The sequence below is a fragment of the Oncorhynchus mykiss genome, chromosome 8 (genome assembly GCF_057628025.1).
Source record: "Oncorhynchus mykiss isolate SJ-2025 chromosome 8, ASM5762802v1, whole genome shotgun sequence".
NCBI classification, from domain to species: Eukaryota; Metazoa; Chordata; class Actinopteri; order Salmoniformes; family Salmonidae; genus Oncorhynchus; species Oncorhynchus mykiss.
Window position 1 is genome coordinate 43,787,126 of NC_143029.1, and position 19,729 is coordinate 43,806,854.

The 19,729-nt window shown below is 40.6% G+C and overlaps 1 protein-coding gene across 2 annotated transcripts in view; it reads left to right on the top strand.

The window, feature by feature from the left end:
• cyriba (CYFIP related Rac1 interactor Ba) overlaps window positions 1-16,036 on the top strand; it is a 50,530-nt gene extending 34,494 nt beyond the window's left edge. The window contains exons 6-11 of one of the 2 annotated variants that reach the window (XM_021612588.3): window positions 10,769-10,846; window positions 13,276-13,392; window positions 13,788-13,867; window positions 14,152-14,278; window positions 14,707-14,777; window positions 15,537-16,036. In XM_021612588.3, the coding sequence (XP_021468263.1) occupies window positions 10,769-10,846; window positions 13,276-13,392; window positions 13,788-13,867; window positions 14,152-14,278; window positions 14,707-14,777; window positions 15,537-15,606 (543 nt within the window). In that variant the 3' untranslated portion in view covers window positions 15,607-16,036. The remainder of the gene's footprint in view (window positions 1-10,768; window positions 10,847-13,275; window positions 13,393-13,787; window positions 13,868-14,151; window positions 14,279-14,706; window positions 14,778-15,536) is intronic. The other variant, XM_090243463.1, reaches the window with a different exon arrangement.
• Window positions 16,037-19,729: the final 3,693 nt, after the last annotated feature.

The window sequence follows — 19,729 nt, forward strand, 5'->3', positions numbered from 1 at the left end:
TCTGGAAGGATATTGACCTCATCCCGTCAGTAGAGGATGCCTGGGCATTCTTTAAAAGTAATTTCCTCACCATCTTAGATAAGCATGCCCCATTCAAAAAATGCAGAACTAAGAACAGATATATCCCTTGGTTCACTCCAGACCTGACTGCCCTTGACCAGCACAAAAACATCCTGTGGCGGACTGCAATAGCATTGAATAGTCCCCACGATATGCAACTGTTCAGGGAAGTCAAGAACCATTACATGCAGTCAGGAAAGCAAAGGCTAGCAAGCAAAGGCTAGCTTTTTCAAGCAGAAATTCACATCCTGTAGCTCTAACTCCAAACTCCACAGGTGCACCTCAGCCACGCTCAAGGTACTAACTGATATCATAACCGCCATCGATAAAAGGCAGTACTGTGTACCCGTCTTCATCGACCTGGCCAAGGCTTTCGACTCTGTCAATCACCGTATTCTTATCGGCAGACTCAATAGCCTTGGTTTTTCTAATGACTGCCTCGCCTGGTTCACCAACTACTTTGCAGACATAGTTCAGTGTGTCAAATCGGAGGGCCTGTTGTCCGGACCTCTGGCAGTCTCTACCACAGGGTTAAATTCTCGGGCCGACTCTTTTCTCTGTATATGTCAATGATGTCGCTCTTGCTGCGGACGATTCCGTGATCCACCGCTACGCAGACGACACCATTCTGTATACTTCTGGCCCTTCCTTGGAAACTGTGCTAACTACAACACTCCTTCCGTGGCCTCCAAGTGCTCTTAAACGCTAGTAAAACCAAATGCATGCTTTTCAACTATTCACTGCCCGCACCCGCCCGCCCGACTAGCATCATCACCCTGGACGGTTCCGACCTAGAATATGTGGACAACTATAAATACCTAGGTGTCTGGCTAAACTGTAAACTCTCCTTCCAGACTCATATTAAACATCTCCAATCCAAAATCAAATCTAGAATCGTCTTTCTATTTCGCAACAAAGCCTCCTTCACTCACGCCGCCAAACTTACCCTAGTAAAACTGACTATCCTACCAATCCTCAACTTTGGCGATGTCAACTACAAAATAGCTTACTCTACTCAGCAAACTGGATGCAGTCTATCACAGTACCATCCATTTTGTTACCAAATCACCTTATACCACCCACCACTGCGACCTGTATGTTCTAGTCGGCTGGTCCTCGCTACATATTCGTCGCCAGACCCACTGGCTCCAGGTCATCTATAAGTCTATGCTAGCTAAAGCTCCGCCTTATCTCAGTTCACTGGTCACAATAACAACACCCACCCGTAGCACACGTTCCAGCAGGTATATCTCACTGATCATCCCCAAAGCCAACACCTCATTTGGCCGCCTTTCCTTCCAGTTCTCTGCTGCCAGTGACTGGAACGAATCACTGAAGTTGGAGACTTTTATTTCCCTCACCAACTTTTAACATCAACTTTCTGAGCAGCTAACCGATCACTGCAGCTGTACATAGCCCATCTGTAAATAGCCCATCCAATTTACCTACCTCACCCCCATACTGTTTCTATTTTATTTACTTTTCTGCTCTTTTGCACAGCAGTATCTCTACTTGCACATCACCATCTGCTCATTTATCACTCCAGTGTTAATCTGCTAAATTGTAATTATTCGCTCCTATGGCCTATTTATTGCCTACCTCCTCATGCCTTTTACACACACTGTATATAGACTTTCTTTTTTCTACTGTGTCATTGACTTGTTTATTGTGTTTTTGTCTTGTTTACTCCATGTGTAACTCTGTGTTGTTGTCTGTGCCACACTGCTTTGCTTTATCTTGGCCAGGTCGCAGTTGCAAATGAGAACTTGTTCTCAACTAGCCTGCCTGGTTAAATAAAGGTGAAATAAAAAATAAATATACAGGCACTGGTTAGTCGGGCTAATTGAGGTAGTATGTACATGTAGGTATGGTTAAAGTGACTATGCATATATGATAAACAGAGAGTAGCAGTAGCGTAAAAGAGGGGTTTGGTTTTGATTACCTGTTCAGGAGTCTTATGGCTTTCGGGTAAAAGCTGTTGAGAAGCCTTTTGGTCCAAGACTTGGCACTCCGGTACTGCTTGCCATGCAGTAGTAGAGAGAACAGTCTATGACTGGGGTGGCTGGGGTCTTTGATACCTTCCTCTGACACCGCCTGGTGTAGAGGTCCTGGATGGCAGGTAGCTTAGCCTGTTTGATGGTTTGTCAGAGGGCATAGCAGGATTTCTTATAAGCTTCGGGGTTAGAGTCCCGTACCTTGAAAGCGGCAGCTCTACCCTTTAGCTCAGTGCGAATGTTGCCTGTAATCTATGGCTTCTGGTTGGGGTATGTACATACAGTCACTGTGGGGACGACGTCGTCAATGCACTTATTGATAAAGCCAGTGACTGATTGGGTGTACACCTCAATGCAATCGGAAGAATCCCGGAACCTGTTCCAGTCTGTGATAGAAAAACAGTTCTGTTGTTTAGCATCTGCTTCATCTGACCACTTTTTTTTGTAGACCACTGGTGCTTCCTGCTTTAATTTTGGCTTGTAAGCAGGAATCTGGAAGATAGAATTGTGGTCAGATTTTCCAAATGGAGGGCGAGGGAGAGCTTTGTACTCATCTCTGTGTGTGGAGTACAGGTGATCTAGAATGTTTTTCCCTCTGGTTGCGCATTTAACATGTTGATAGAAATTAGATAAAACTGATTTTAATTTCCCTGCATTAAAGTCTCCGGCCACTAGGTTTGGCGCCTCTGGGTGAATGGTTTCCTGTTTGCTTATTTCCTTATACAGCTGACTGAGTGCGGTCTTAGTGCCAGCGTCCGTCTGTGGTGGTAAATAAACAGCCACGAAAAGTATCGATGAAAACTCTCTTGGCAAATAGTGTGGTCTGCAGTTTATCATAAAATACTTCACGCTAGCAAAATCTAGAGGCTTCCTTAGATTTCGTGCACCAGCTGTTGTTTACAAATATGCACAGACCGCCGCCCCCCCTCGTCTTACCGGAGTGTGCTGTTCTATCTGTTCTATCTAGCCGGTGCAGTGTGTGTGTACCCTGCTATCTGAATATCCATGTCATCATTCAGTGCAATGCAGAAAACAAACCAGGGGAACTGAATCTGAGAGGGACTGAATATAAACACAAGAAAGAGGAGACAAGAGTCAGATAAAATAAGGCAGAAAGGGAGGACAATGTGTGAGCAAAGCCTAGTTTCAATCAGACAAAGTATTTACTTGTACTTGCCAACACCCGCATATTGATGTTTGGCAGTCTCGGAGGAGTAACTGCGTTGGAGCTGTCAAAACGGTGAGCGCCTTCTCTTGTGGTCATTATCATGAAGCCACACCCTTTCCACCTGCGTATTATGTGTAGGCTATATAGAAACAGTGATGCTCAAATTGAAAATCATTACCCCCAAATTATACAGATCTCTATCAGCCTAATTTGAGGTGTAGATTACTTCACAAGTGTCCACACTTGTAACACAGCTGCATGAGATTTCTACTAATGCAACTCGGTGCATCCAATGGCAATGTCCGCTTTAGGTGTAATGCCGGGAGCCACTTGTGGATCTTCACAGCTCTAACACAGTTCCACCTCCGACACTGCCAAAACAACAGCTATGCGAGTGTCGGCTAGCTGGGATATGATTGAATTTAGGCCGAAGTGAGGAGGAAGGGGTTAGAGATAGCAGAGGACTATAGAAAACTAGAAAGGGGGAATAAGAAATGTTAAGGAAAAATTAAAGTTGGAGTAAAGGCAGCTTGTATACAATAGGTTCCCTGGAGGTAAATATCACTTCAAAATGGAAAGGATTTGTCCTGGAGGGGAAGCCTGGGTCATTAGTGAATACCTTTTTAAATGCAAGCTGTGCTGGAACACAGGTATATTCCCTCTCCTCCCCCCATCCACACTGTCTTCCTAAAACCTCATTCAAACCTTTAATTGACACTACCATACATGATTTTGTAATGGAGTTCGTATTAGTATTTAGCATTTTATTACGATCCGCCAATTAGCTGCTTCCAAGGCAGCGACTACTCTTCCTGAGGTCCAAACAGGAAAAAAAAACACAACAAATGCAATATACACAACAAATACAATATACAGTGCCTTCAGAAAGTATTCAGACCTCTTGACTTTTTCTACATTTTGTTACGTTACAGCCTTATTCTAAAATGGATTTTAAACAATTAAATCCTCAGCTATCTACACACAATACCCCATAATGACAAAGTGAAAACAGGTTTTTATAAATGTTTGCAAATGTATTAAAAATATAAAACATAAATACCTTATTTACATACAATACCAGTCAAAAATTTGGACACACCTACTCATTCAAGGGTCTTTCTTTATTTGGACTATTTTCTACATTGTAGAATAATAGTGACGACATCCAAACTAGGAAATAACACATATGGAATCATGTAAACTCCTTTTCCAGAACCCTGTCTTTCAAAGATTTTGTAAAAATCCAAATAACTTTACAGATCTTCATTGTAAAGGGTTTCCCATGCTTGTTCAATGAACCATAAATAATTAATGAACGTGCACCTGTGGAATGGTCTTTAAGACACTAACAGCTTACAGAAGGTAGGCAATTAAGGTCATAGTTATGAAAACTTAGGACACTAAAGAGGCCTTTCTACTGACTCCAAAAACACCAAAGAAAGATGCCCAGGGTCCCTGCTCATCTGCGTGAACATGCCTTAGGCATGCAGCAAGGAGGCATGAGAACTGCAGATGTGGCCAGCTCAATAAATTGCAATGTCCGTACTGTGAGACACCTAAGACAGCGCTACAGGGAGACAGGACGGATATCTGATCATCCTCGCAGTGGCAGACCACGTGTAACAACAGCTGCACAGGATCGGAACATCCGAACATCACACCTGCGGGACAGGTACAGGATGGCAACAACAACTGCCCGAGTTACACCAGGAATGCACAATCCTTCCATCAGTGCTCAGACTGTCTGCAATAGGCTGAGAGAGGCTGGGCTGAGGGCTTGTAGGCCTGTTGTAAGGCAGGTCCTCACCAGACATCACCGGCAACAATGTTGCCTATGGGCACAAACCCACCGTTGCTGGACCAGTCAGGACTGGTAAAAAGTTATCTTCACTGACGAGTCACGGTTTTGTCTCACAAGGGGTGATGGTCGGATTCACGTTTATCGTCGAAGGAATGAGTGTTCCACCAAGGCCTGTACTCTGGAGCGGGATCGATTTGGAGGTGGAGGGTCATGGTCTGGGGTGGTGTGTCACAGCATCATCGGACTGAGCTTGTTGTCATTGCAGGCAATGTCAATGCTGTGCGTTACAGGGAAGACATCCTCCTCCCTCATGTGGTACCCTTCCTGCAAGCTCATCCTGACATGACCCTCCAGCATGACAATACCACCAGCCATACTACTCGTTCTGTGCGTGATTTTCTAAAAGACAGGAATGTCAGTGTTCTGCCATGGCCAGCGAAGAGCTCGGATCTCAATCCTATTGAGCACGTCTGGGACCTGTTGGATCGGAGGATGAGGGCTACGTATGAGGGCTACGTAGAAATGTCCAGGAACTTGCAGGTGCCTTGGTGGAAGAGTGGGGTAACATCTCACAGCAAGAACTGGCAAATCTGGTGCAGTCCATGAGGAGGAGATAATATGCAGCTGGTGGCCATGCAGCTGGTGGCCACACCAGATATTGACTGTTACTTTTGATTTTGACCCCACCTTTGTTCAGTGACACATTATTCAATTTCTGTTAGTTTATGTCTCAGTTGTCGAATCTTGTTATGTTCATACAAATATTTACACGTTAGTTTGCTGAAAATTAAAGCAGTTGACAATGAGAGGACGTTTCTTTTTTTGCTGAGTTTAGTAACCAAAAAAGTGGTCTCCATCATTCTTCTTGGAAGAAGTTTGGAACCACCAAGGCTCTTCCTGGAGCTGGACGTCCGGCCAAACTGAGCAATTGGTGGAGAAAGACCATTGTCAGGGAGGTGACCAAGAACCCGATGGTCAGTCTGACAGCTCTAGAGTTCCTCTGTGGTGATGGGAGAACCTTCCAGAAGAACAACCATCTCTGCAGAACTCCCATCAATCAGGCCACACAGCCAAGACAATGCACGAGTTGCTTCGTGACAAAATCTCAGAATATCCTTGAGTGGCCCAGCCAGAGCCTAGACTTGAAACCTATCAAAGATCTCTGGAGAGATCTGAAAATAGATGTGCAGCAACACTCCCCATCCAACCTGACAGCGCTTGAGAGGATCTACAGAGAAGAATGGGAGAAACTCCTCAAATACAGGTGTGCCAAATTTATAGCGTCCTACCCAAGAAGACTCAAGGCTGTAATCGCTGCCAAAGGTGCTTCAACAAAGTACTGAGTAAGGGTCTGAATACTTATGTAAATGTGATATTTCAGTTGTTTATTTTTAATAGATTTGCACAAATAAAAAAAACGTGTTTTTTGGGGGAGTATTGTATGTAGATTGAGGGAAATATTTGTTTTAATCCAGTTTAGAATAAGGCTGTAATGTAACGAAATGTGGAAAAGGTGAAGGGGTCTGAATACTTTCTGAATGCACTGGACATACCACTACATAATATAATACAATACATAATATGCATAACCCTACATAATACAATACATAATACTATACATAATATACGTAACCCTACATAATACAATACATCATATACATAACACTACATAATACAATACATAAAATAAAAAATGTACAGTTATGTACCGTATATTATTTTTTTATTTCACCTTTATTTAACCAGGTAGGCTAGTTGAGAACAAGTTCTCATTTGCAAATGCGACCTGGCCAAGATAAAGCATAGCAGTGTGAACAGACAACAACACAGAGTTACACATGGAGTAAACAATAAACAAGTCAATAACATAGTAGAACAAAAATAATCTATATACAGTGTGTGCAAAAGGCATGAGGAGGTAGGCCATAGGAGTGAATAATTACAATTTAGCAGATTAACACTGGAGTGATAAATGATCAGATGAACATGTGCAGGTAGAGATACTGGTGTGCAAAAGAGCAGAAAAGTAAATAAAATAAAAACAGTATGGGGATGAGGTAGGTAAATTGGGTGGGCTATATACCGATGGACTATGTACAGCTGCAGCGATCGGTTAGCTGCTCAGATAGAAGATGTTTAAAGTTGGTGATGTTTAAAGTCTCCAACTTCAGAGATTTTTGCAATTCGTTCCACTCGCAGGCAGCAGAGAACATAATATACATAACACTGCATAATACATTACATAATATACATTACACTACATAATACAATACATAATATACTGTACATAACTGTACAGAATACACTACATCATACAATACATGATATATACAGTGCCTTGCGAAAGTATTCGGCCCCCTTGAACTTTGCGACCTTTTGCCACATTTCAGGCTTCAAACATAAAGATATAAAACTGTATTTTTTTGTGAAGAATCAACAACAAGTGGGACACAATCATGAAGTGGAACGACATTTATTGGATATTTCCAACTTTTTTAACAAATCAAAAACTGAAAAATTGGGCGTGCAAAATTATTCAGCCCCCTTAAGTTAATACTTTGTAGCGCCACCTTTTGCTGCGATTACAGCTGTAAGTCGCTTGGGGTATGTCTCTATCAGTTTTGCACATCGAGAGACTGAAATGTTTTCCCATTCCTCCTTGCAAAACAGCTCGAGCTCAGTGAGGTTGGATGGAGAGCATTTGTGAACAGCAGTTTTCAGTTCTTTCCACAGATTCTCGATTGGATTCAGGTCTGGACTTTGACTTGGCCATTCTAACACCTGGATGTGTTTATTTTTGAACCATTCCATTGTAGATTTTGCTTTATGTTTTGGATCATTGTCTTGTTGGAAGACAAATCTCCGTCCCAGTCTCAGGTCTTTTGCAGACTCCATCAGGATGGTCCTGTATTTGGCTCCATCCATCTTCCCATCAATTTTAACCATCTTCCCTGTCCCTGCTGAAGAAAAGCAGGCCCAAACCATGATGCTGCCACCACCATGTTTGACAGTGGGGATGGTGTGTTCATGGTGATGAGCTGTGTTGCTTTTACGCCAAACATAACGTTTTGCATTGTTGCCAAAAAGTTCAATTTTGGTTTCATCTGACCAGAGCACCTTCTTCCACATGTTTGGTGTGTCTCCCAGGTGGCTTGTGGCAAACTTTAAACGACACTTTTAATGGATATCTTTAAGAAATGGCTTTCTTCTTGCCACTCTTCCATAAAGGCCAGATTTGTGCAATATACGACTGATTGTTGTCCTATGGACAGAGTCTCCCACCTCAGCTGTAGATCTCTGCAGTTCATCCAGAGTGATCATGGGACTCTTGGCTGCATCTCTGATCAGTCTTCTCCTTGTATGAGCTGAAAGTTTAGAGGGACGGCCAGGTCTTGGTAGATTTGCAGTGGTCTGATACTCCTTCCATTTCAATATTATCGCTTGCACAGTGCTCCTTGGGATGTTTAAAGCTTGGGAAATCTTTTTGTATCCAAATCCGGCTTTAAACTTCTTCACAACAGTATCTCGGACCTGTCTGGTGTGTTCCTTGTTCTTCATGATGCTCTCTGCGCTTTTAACGGACCTCTGAGACTATCACAGTGCAGGTGCATTTATACGAAGACTTGATTACACACAGGTGGATTGTATTTATCATCATTAGTCATTTAGGTCAACATTGGATTATTCAGAGATCCTCACTGAACTTCTGGAGAGAGTTTGCTGCACTGAAAGTAAAGGGGCTGAATAATTTTGCACGCCCAATTTTTCAGTTTTTGATTTGTTAAAAAAGGTTGAAATATCCAATAAATGTCGTTCCACTTCATGATTGTGTCCCACTTGTTGTTGATTCTTCACAAAAAAATACAGTTTTATATCTTTATGTTTGAAGCCTGGAATGTGGCAAAAGGTCGCAAAGTTCAAGGGGGCCGAATACTTTCGCAAGGCACTGTATATAACACTACATAATACAATACGTAATACAATACATAACACTACATAATACAATACATAACATACATAAAATTGCTTAATACAATACGTAATATGCATAACACTACTTAATACAATGCATAATACAATACATAACATTGCATGATACAATACGTAATATGCTTAACACTACATAGTACAATGCATATTATACAGTACATAACACTACATATTATACAATACATAATAGACTACATAATACAATGCATAATATACATAACACAATACATAATACAACACAATACACTACATCATATACATAACACTACATAATGGAATACATTATACACTACATGATAATACAATACATCATACACATAGCACAACATAATACATTGCATAATACATTACATAATATACATAACAATATTTAAAACAATACATAATATACATAGCAATACATAATATACAGTACATAATACAATACATAATATACATAACATTGCATTATACACTACATAATACAATACGTGATATATGCATAGCACTACATAATACAATGCATATTATACAGTACATAACATATTATACAATACATAATAGACTACATAATACATTGCACAATATACATAATACAACACATAATGCACTACATCATATACATAACACTACATAATACAATACATATTGCAATACACTATAATACAATACATCATATACATAGCACAACATAAAACAATCCATAATACACGGCATGAATATACAATGCATCATATACATAGCACAACATAATACATTACATAATATACATAACAATATATAATATACATAGCAATACATAATATACAGTACCTTCAACACATCAACACCTTGCACAAAGATCAATAGTGATGCAGTCAATCTCTCTTCAACTTTGAGCAAGGAGAAATTGACATGCATGTCATTGACATTCGTGGACATCTAAGTGCAATATGTGGACAACTAATTGCTGCTCTGTTCTGGACCAACTGCAATTTGCCTATGTCCTTCTTTGCAGCACATGACCACACATCTGGACAGTAGTCCAGGTACGACTAAACTAGGGCCTGTAGGACCTGTCTGGTTGATTGAGATGTCAAGAAAGCAGAGCAATGCCTTATCATACACAGACCTCTTCCCATTTTAGTACCATAGAGGCTATATGTTTTCTCCATGACATTTGGTTATCTAGGGTGAAACCCAGCAGTCTCTTCAACTTGCTCAATAGCCACATTATTCAATAATAAATCCAGATGATGTTTTAGTTTTGGAGATAAATAGCACCAGCCTATTAGTAGTTACCCATTCTAGATTGATTGGTAATCCATCATTTTGTCCAAGACAGACCCCTGTCCAATGCAGTAGGTTGCTTATTTTTTATAATCAATTAGAAATGTGTTTTTAATCTATCACAGAATATGTACTGTCTCATAGTGCTGCAGTGAGTTAGGTCTACAGCTTGAAATGCCATCAAATTGCTATATTTCGTCTGTGCACTTGGCTAAGGTGTTGTTATGTTTGTTTGCGAGACAGAGGACACAATGAATTGTGAACAAGAATTATATATTTTTAAGCAAGCTAAGTGTTGCTGTCACACTTTTGTTCTAGTGCAGCATGAACACACCTGTTTTAAATAGTCAACTGGCCATCAAGACAGTCAGAGTTCAGGAGATAGTACGACAGGCTAAGTACTAATAACTGGATTTCAAATTGGCACAATCCCTCCTCAACTCCCCACTGTGGGACATTGAAGATAATCATGAGTGATTGTGTTAACATTTGCACCCTCTACTACAGATGACGAACCCTGCCATCCAGAATGATTTCAGCTACTACAGGAGAACACTCAACCGCATGCGCATCAACAATGTTGCCGTGAGTGTACATTTACATATAAGTCATTTAGCAGATGCTCTTATCCAGAGCGCCTTACATTTGTGAGTGCATACTTTTTCATATCAACTTTTGACTGATACTGTATATACACACACACACACACACACAGTTAAACATACCCACAGTAAATGGATTCTAACAGTAGTGCATTAGTCACCTCATCCTCCCATTGGTCAAAGGGAAAGCCCCATGGGCGGTGACGAGACAGGGGGATCATTGACCTTGTGTCTCCAATTAAGAGCCCATGCGACTTGTGAATAATTACTTGATGGCCTATGTAATGAGGCAGAAGAGCGCATGTAAAATGACATGTAGAATGCATGCAGAACAGCACAGCAAGTAGTGTGCTGACTGTGTAATGTCTTATTACAGTTTTGATAGAATGAATTGCCCAAAATTCACAAGTTGCACTTGAAGTCAGAAGTTTACATACACCTTAGCCAAATACATTTAAACTCTGTTTTTCACAATTCCTGACATTTAAACCTAGTAAAAATTCCCTGTCTTAGTTCAGTTAGGATCACCACTTTATTTTAAGAATGTGACATTTCAGAATAATAGTAGAGCGAATGATTTATTTCTTTCATTGCATTCCCAATGGGTAGTTTACATACAGTACACTCAATTAGTATTTGGTAGCATTGCCTTTAAATTGTTTAACTTCGGTCAAACGTTTCAGGTAGCCTTCCACAAGCTTCCCACAATAAGTTGGGTGAATTTTGGCCCATTCCTCCTGACAGAGCTGGTTTGAGTCAGGTTTGCAGGCCTCCTTGCTCGCACATGCTTTTTCAGTTCTGCCCACAAATTTTCTATAGGGTTGAGGTCAGGGCTTTGTGATGGCCACTCCAATACCTTGACTTTGCTGTCCTTAAGCAATTTTGCCACAACTTTGGAAATATGCTTGGGGTCATTGTCCTGTTGGAAGACCCATTTGCGACCAAGCTTTAACTTCCTGACTGATGTCTTGAGATGTTGCTTCAATATATCCACATACATTTCCTTCCTAATGAAGCTATTTATTTTGTGAAGTGCACCAGTCCCTCCTGCAGCAAAGCAGCCCCACAATATGATGCTGCCACCCCCATGCTTCACGGTTGGGATGGTGTTCTTCGGCTTGCAAGCCTCCCCCTTTTTCCTCCAAACATATCAATCAATGGTCATTGTGGCCAAACAGTTATATTTTTGTTTCATCAGACCAGAGGACATTTCTCCAAAAAGTACAATCTTTGTTCCCATGTGCAATTGCAAACCGTAGTCTGGCTTTTTATGGCGTTTTTTGAGCAGTGGCTTCTTCTTTGCTGAGCGGCCTTTCAGGTTATGTCGATATAGAACTCATTTTACTGTGGATATAGATATTTTTGTACCTGTTTCCTCCAGCATCTTCACAAGGTCCTTTGCTGTTGTTCTGGGATTGATTTGCACTTTTCGCACCAAAGTGCGTTCATCTCTAGGAGACAGAATGCGTCTCCTTCCTGAGCGGTATGACGGCTGCGTGTTCCCATGGTGTTTATACTTGCGTACTATTGTTTGTACGGATGAACGTGGTACCATCAGGTACACCTCCAATTGACTCAAATACATTAATTAGCCTATCAGAAGCTTCTATAGCCATGACATAATTTTCTTACATTTTCCAAGCTCTTTAAAGGCACAGTGAACTTAGTGCACGTAAACTTCTGACCCACTGGAATTGTGATACAGTGAATTATAAGTGAAATAATCTGTCTGTAAACAATTGTTGGAAAAATTACTTGTGTCATGCACAAAGTAGATGTCCTATCCGACTTGCCAAAACTATAGTTTGTTAACAAGACATTTGTGGCGTGGTTGAAAAATTATGTTTAATGACTCCAACCTAAGTCTATGTAATCTTCCAACTTCAACTGTATTTTGCATACGAATTTGAAATTATATACTAAATTAAATATTTGTAAAAAAATAAAAAAATGTGTGTCTGATGTATAACTACATTAGAGCTGTCAAATACACAAGCGGCTCCTTACGTTACTTATCGCGGACATTGCCAATGGATTCACTAAGTCACATTATTAGAAATCCCATGCAGCCACATTACAAGTTTGAACACAGGAATGCATGATGTACTCTACACCTCAATTAGGCTGATAGAAATCCCTATCAGTTTCTTTAATGATTTTACATTTGAGTGTCATTATTTCTAGATAGCCTGACTTTCTTGTTTAGAGCTTCTAACTCTTGTGGGTTATAAGGACGGTTTTGTTTTGTGACAATGACCATAAGATCAGCCATGCGGTCACCGATTTGACAGCTCTAACGCAGTTACATCTCAGACACCGCTGAAACAAAATCCATGAAAAGCTATGTGTTTGTCTGCTAACATGGGTTACCACTGATCTGATTCAATCCTGGCCCAACTCTTTTGCTTTCAGGCAGAGGAGGAGAACGAAGTCAACAATGAGCTGGCCAATCGGATGTCTCTGTTCTACGCCAATGCCACGCCCATGCTGAAAACGCTAAGCGACGCTACAACAAAGTTTGTTTCAGACGTAAGTGAAAAAGCATTACATTGTTTAAGAATAATAGCTCCTATTTCATAGTGTGAAAGTCCTGGATAGGCAGTTCACTGGACAACTTGATGGTACTTTAGTTGAATTGTAATTTGCCAAATGTAATGGAACAGGGCAGCATCTGTCTCTGATAAAGAGGGAGCTACAGTATCAGTTTATTTGACAGTGATCATGGAAAACAAACATGGCAAAATATGTTAGCTACATAGTTTATTCTCATCTTCTGGCTTATCGTACAGCAGTTTTTCTTTAAACAGAATCGCACAGTCAAATAAAATTCCACCGTTTAGTGATGTTTTGCTTTAGGAAAACATCAATGTGAAAGGTTACAAAAGCTGTGTCAATAAGATGGTGTTTTCTGTTGATTTGACCAGAACACAGATCTACCCATTGAAAACACAACGGACTGCTTGTGCACGATGGCCAGCGTATGCAAAGTCATGCTGGAAACTCCGTGAGACAGACCTCTTTTCTAGTCCAATTTATTTCCCCCTCTGTGACATTCAGAAAGTCAGATCACAAATTACTCTGTACTGTACTTTCTACCATGAAGTCTGTCTGCTTTGTTGCATCTGCTTTGAGGTTGAATTTCTTTGAACACTAAACATTATCTAAAAATGCTGTTTGTTTTTTGGTTTGTCTGTGTGTTTGGGGGCATGCATGTGACTGCGTGTGTACGCTTGTGTGTCTACACACGTGTCTTTGCATACGCGTGTTTGTGTGTGTGTGCGTCCACAGGGAATACCGTAGCCGTTTTGCCAGCGAGGATACTGTGTCCTTCTGTTTGCGTGTGATGGTGGGAGTGATCATTCTTTATGACTATGTTCACCCTGCTGGAGCCTTCGTCAAGTCCTCCAAGATCGAGGTGCGTTAACAGAGTTCTTATGAAATTTATTGTGGCCGTATGTATCAAGCGTCTTAGGGTAGGACTGCTGATCTAGGATCAGGTCTCCCCTGTCTATGTAATCTGATTCATTGTGATCTAAAAGGCCAAACTGATACTTAATCAGCACTCCTACACTGAGATGCTTAATACATACAGCCCCAGATGTTGTCATACCTGAAAAACGACTTAATATATCACTGTTGTATCAACAGGGAGGGGAAACGTTGTTCTAGTCCAACAACACAAATTAAATAATCCACTAACAACCAGCCCATGATTAGTTGAATCAGGTGTGTTACTGCTGGGCTAAGACAAAAATGTGCACCTCCTAGGGATCCCGCAGGAATACATACAGGGACACTGACATATGGAACCATAAATGTGTAACTGACTTTGTTTTGATATAGATGAAAGGGTGCATCAAAGTCTTAAAGGATCAGCCTCAAAGCAGTGTGGAAGGCCTGCTAAATGCTCTCAGGTAAGTGGCTTCTCTGTCCTATACATGCTATGGTTATCTGCCAACTTGAATGTATAATAGTGTGTGTGTACTTACATGCTAACTACATGTTAAATTACTTTTCAATGACAGGGGTCACAACTTCCGTTTAAAGGGCCACGCTAACACACCTGACTCATGTAATCAACCAATTTATGGGTCTTCAAAGTTGACCATGATTAGATTAATCAGATGTGTAAGAGTTTGGCATTGCAGCCACCCATGACTGAAGTTGTCCACCCATGTTATATTACATTGTTTGTGTTTGTATTTGTATTTATTAAGGATCCCCGTTAGTTCCTGGTAAGGCAGCAGCTATAACACATTAAGTGTGTGCCCTCAGGCCACTACTATACTAGCATGTTGTTGATTTGTCCTTGAACACTTTTTCCAGTAGTGATGATATTTTATTCCGACTAAGCCACTCTGTTCAGTCCCCTGCCCGCCACATGCTTTTGTATGTTGTATGTTATCTATTTTTATGTCATGTGAGGAGTTTATTTATGAGGCACATTTCTGTGAAGCAGACAATAAAATGCTTTCTTATCTATGTTATCTTACCCTAGAGTCCAGACCTTTCCATCAGTACATCAAATGACTCAACAATTCTTCAGAGCAATTATGTGGATGTTAAGATGATTTATACCATTTAGGTGCAATCTACTGTTAATATTGTTTTTAGGTAACACTAGAGTTGTTTTGGATAGATGTTCAGACTGTACTCTCTTTCTTCACGTTCAGGTACACAACAAAACATCTGAATGACGAGACTACCTCCAAGCAAATCAAAAATATGTTGCAAGTTAACTGAGAGAATGTTTAAATAGCATCCAACGTTCTGTAGTTTCTGGAATAAGGATGATCTTCTATTTCCAGTGAGAGGCACCATGTTTGGTACTGTTGTAAAGAAATCATTCATGTAACAAGGCCATATCAAGTAGCAGCTACTGACTTAGTGTCTCATCAGCTGGATGTCTGGACATTTGTGGATCAGTAAGGAAAGTCATTTCACTGGAACATTTTGACTGAAACAATAATCATTTGTAATAATTTCACAGTATGAGGTACTTTATTGAAGAATATACTGCTCGAGGGACTTAATTTTATATGATGGCAGCATAAATCTTGTATTAAAATTTTTACAGGGGGAGTTTTACAGTATTTGTATAATATAATGTCAAGTTATTTTTCAATGACAATTCATGTGAGAGGGAAAGTAAAGCTTTTGTGATTTTTCTAAAGCTTTTCTCTGATCACTTATTTCTTAATAGATTTACGGGTTCAAATAATGTGTCACCATTACTGACTCTTACCTCACTATTTAAGTACAAACTATTTCCCTTATGAATACCACACCCTACAACCCCATGAGAAACATGAACAGTTTGGGAAACTCTTTCTCAGAAACGCAGTCCTAGGCCATTTAGTAGTTCTTATGAAATGATGTAGGATTATTAGATCATTTGGTAACACTTTATTTTAAAGCCTGGCATTGACACAACTAGGGCTGTGGCGTTCACAACATTTAGTCAGTCGGTGATTGTCAAGCAACTGTCAGTCTCACGGTAATTGACCATTAATTAACAAATACATTTAGCATCTCCTGGCTTCCACACATGGCCTAACAAGCCACTAATGCAGACCTTTAGAACATCTACATTTTGCGAAGTCTAATCAATCCATGTAATATAGCCTACACCTTCACGATAAATCCATTATTTATTTATAAGAAACATGATAAGAAAATGTAGTCTATTTCAGAAGAACAGAATAGCATACTTTTGAGTTGTCCTTCTGTTAGGTTCTGATCTGTCTATGCCAAGTGGCTGTGGGCTACACTAGTTCATTTAGCAGACAAGATCTGCTTTGGGCTCAGAGCTGTAAAACAGTTCGAGAACCGCAAATGTGTCACGTCTGCTTCCGCTCTCCCCCCCTTGCGCTTGAGGGCGCCAGGCTGCCCTGCATCATGCACTCCTATCATCCATTACGCACACCTGCCTTCCCTCGTCACGCGCATCAGCGATATTGGACTCACCTGGACTCACTCAATCACCTGTTTATTACCTCCCCTATATTTGTCTGTTCCCCAGCTCTGTTCCCCGCCTTCTGCATTAATAGTTTTTTGTTTGCGTTACCTGTTTGCTGATGCTGTTCCTGTCTTGTTCCTTGTGCGTTATTTATTACATGTTTTACTCCCCGTACCTGCTTCGTCTCTCCAGCGGCATTCCATGTGACAAAATCCTCTCCTACTTCTAACTCGATTCCACTGTGCCTCCGATGATGTAGAGCAAGACGCAGTAGTTCGTTGGTGGGATGTGTTAATAAAGGAAAGTGGTCCAAGGTAGTACCCTCAGTAGCTACTGTAGAGAATCCCAGTCTCATAGAACACCCTGGATTATCCTCTTTGTCATTTAGAATTGTCGCATCAAAAACAGCATGCAGTCTTGAAGTCTTCTTAGCCAGAGCGAGATGTTCTTTTCAAATCAATTCAAATTAAACAAAAGGCGTGGACTAACAGTGAAATGCTTACTTACGAACCATTCCCGATAATGCAGAGAGAAAAAAATGTAATATAGTAGAAGAAAAAAATTCCACAATGAGTAACGATAACGTGGCAATATGCACGGGTCACCGCTACCATGTCCATGTGCAGGGGTATAATGTAATTGAGGTAAATATGTACATTTGCTTTGTCTTGGCCAGGTCGCAGTTGTAAATGAAAGCAGCATCGCTGGTGCGGGCAGCAATTGGTTGAAGAACATGCATTAGTTTTACTAGCATTTAAGAGCACTTGGAGGCCACGTAAGGAGTGTTGTATGGCATTGATTTGGAGGTTAGTTAACACAGTGTCCAAAGAAGAGCCAGACATATACAGAATGGTGTCGTCTGCGAAGAGGTGGATCAGAGAATCACCAGCAGCACGAGCGACATCATTGATGTATACAGTGAAAAGAGTCGGCCCGAGAATTAAACCTTGTGGCACCCCTATAGACGGGTCAGTTTGTCAGAGGTCCGGACAACAGGCCCTCCGATTTGACACACTGAACTCTATCTGAGAAGTAGTTGGTGAACCAGGCGAGGCAGTCATTTGAGAAACCAAGGCTGTTGAGTCTGCTAATCACAATGCGGTGATTGACAGAGTCGAAAGCCTTGGCCAGGTCGATGAAGACGGCTGTCTTTTATCGATGGCGGTTATGATATCGTTTAGGACCTGAAATGCACCCATGACCGGCTCGGAATATACCAGGATCTGGGTGGGGCTAAAAAGTATTTAGTCAGCCACCAATTGTTCAAGTTTTCCCACTTAAAAAGATGACAAAGGCCTGTAATTTTCATCATAGGTACACTTCAACTATGACAGACAAAATGAGAAAAAAAGTCCAGAAAATCACATTGTAAGATTTTGAATGAATTTATTTGCAAATTATGGTGGAAAATATTTTTGGTTTGAATTATGTCTGTGAGTATAACAGAACTCAAATGGCAGACAAAAACCTGAGAAGAAATCCAAACAGGAAGTGAGAACTCAATTTAGAAAACAGTGCCATTGGATGTCCACCTTAGATATGGATGAGAATGCACTTCCTAGGGCTTCCACAAGATGTCACCGTCTTTAGATTCTGGTTGTATGATTCTACTATGAAGGAGGGGCTCATAATAGCTCTTTGTGTGGGTGGTCTGGCAGAAAGCCTCAGTCTCATTACGCGCGGTCACAAGAGAGTGTTCTTGCGTTCCTATGCTTTTCTTCAGACAATGAAATTCTCCGGTTGTAACCTTATTGCTGATTAATGTTTAAAACATCCTAAATATGGATTGCATACATCATTTGACTTGTTTCTACGACCGGTAACGGAACTTTTTGAGTTTTTGTCTGGAGGAATTGCTTGTGCTTTTTGATGATTGAATGCTGGGCTGAACAAGCTAAAAACAAGTGGCTAAATTATGGGCTTTATGGAACTTTATGGAACAAATCAGTCATTTATTGTCGAACTGGGATTCCTGGAACTGCCTTCTGATAAAGATATTCAAAGGTAAGTGAATATTTATAGTGTTTTTTGTAGCTTCTGTTGACGCCAAAATGGCGGCTATTTCTTTGGGTTCTGAGCGCCTTTCTCAGATTATTACTTTTCTGTAAAAAAAAAAATTGAAATCTGACAGCGGTTGCATAGGGGATACATTTATTTTAAATTCTGTGAATAACACTTGCATCTTTTATCAATGTATATTGTGAGTATTTCTGCAAAATCACTGGATGTTTTGGAATCAAAACATTACTGCACGTAACGCGCCAATGTAAACTGAGATGTTTTATATATACAGTGCCTTGCGAAAGTATTCGGCCCCCTTGAACTTTGCGACCTTTTGCCACATTTCAGGCTTCAAACATAAAGATATAAAACTGTATTTTTTTGTGAAGAATCAACAACAAGTGGGACACAATCATGAAGTGGAACGACATTTATTGGATATTTCAAACTTTTTTAACAAATCAAAAACTGAAAAATTGGCCGTGCAATATTATTCAGCCCCTTTACTTTCAGTGCAGCAAACTCTCCAGAAGTTCAGTGAGGATCTCTGAATGATCCAATGTTGACCTAAATGACTAATGATGATAAATACAATCCACCTGTGTGTAATCAAGTCTCCGTATAAATGCACCTGCACTGTGATAGTCTCAGAGGTCCGTTAAATGCGCAGAGAGCATCATGAAGAACAAAGAACACACCAGACAGGTCCGAGATACTGTTGTGAAGAAGTTTAAAGCCGGATTTGGATACAAAAAGATTTCCCAAGCTTTAAACATCCCAAGGAGCACTGTGCAAGCGATAATATTGAAATGGAAGGAGTATCAGACCACTGCAAATCTACCAAGACCTGGCCGTCCCTCTAAACTTTCAGCTCATACAAGGAGAAGACTGATCAGAGATGCAGCC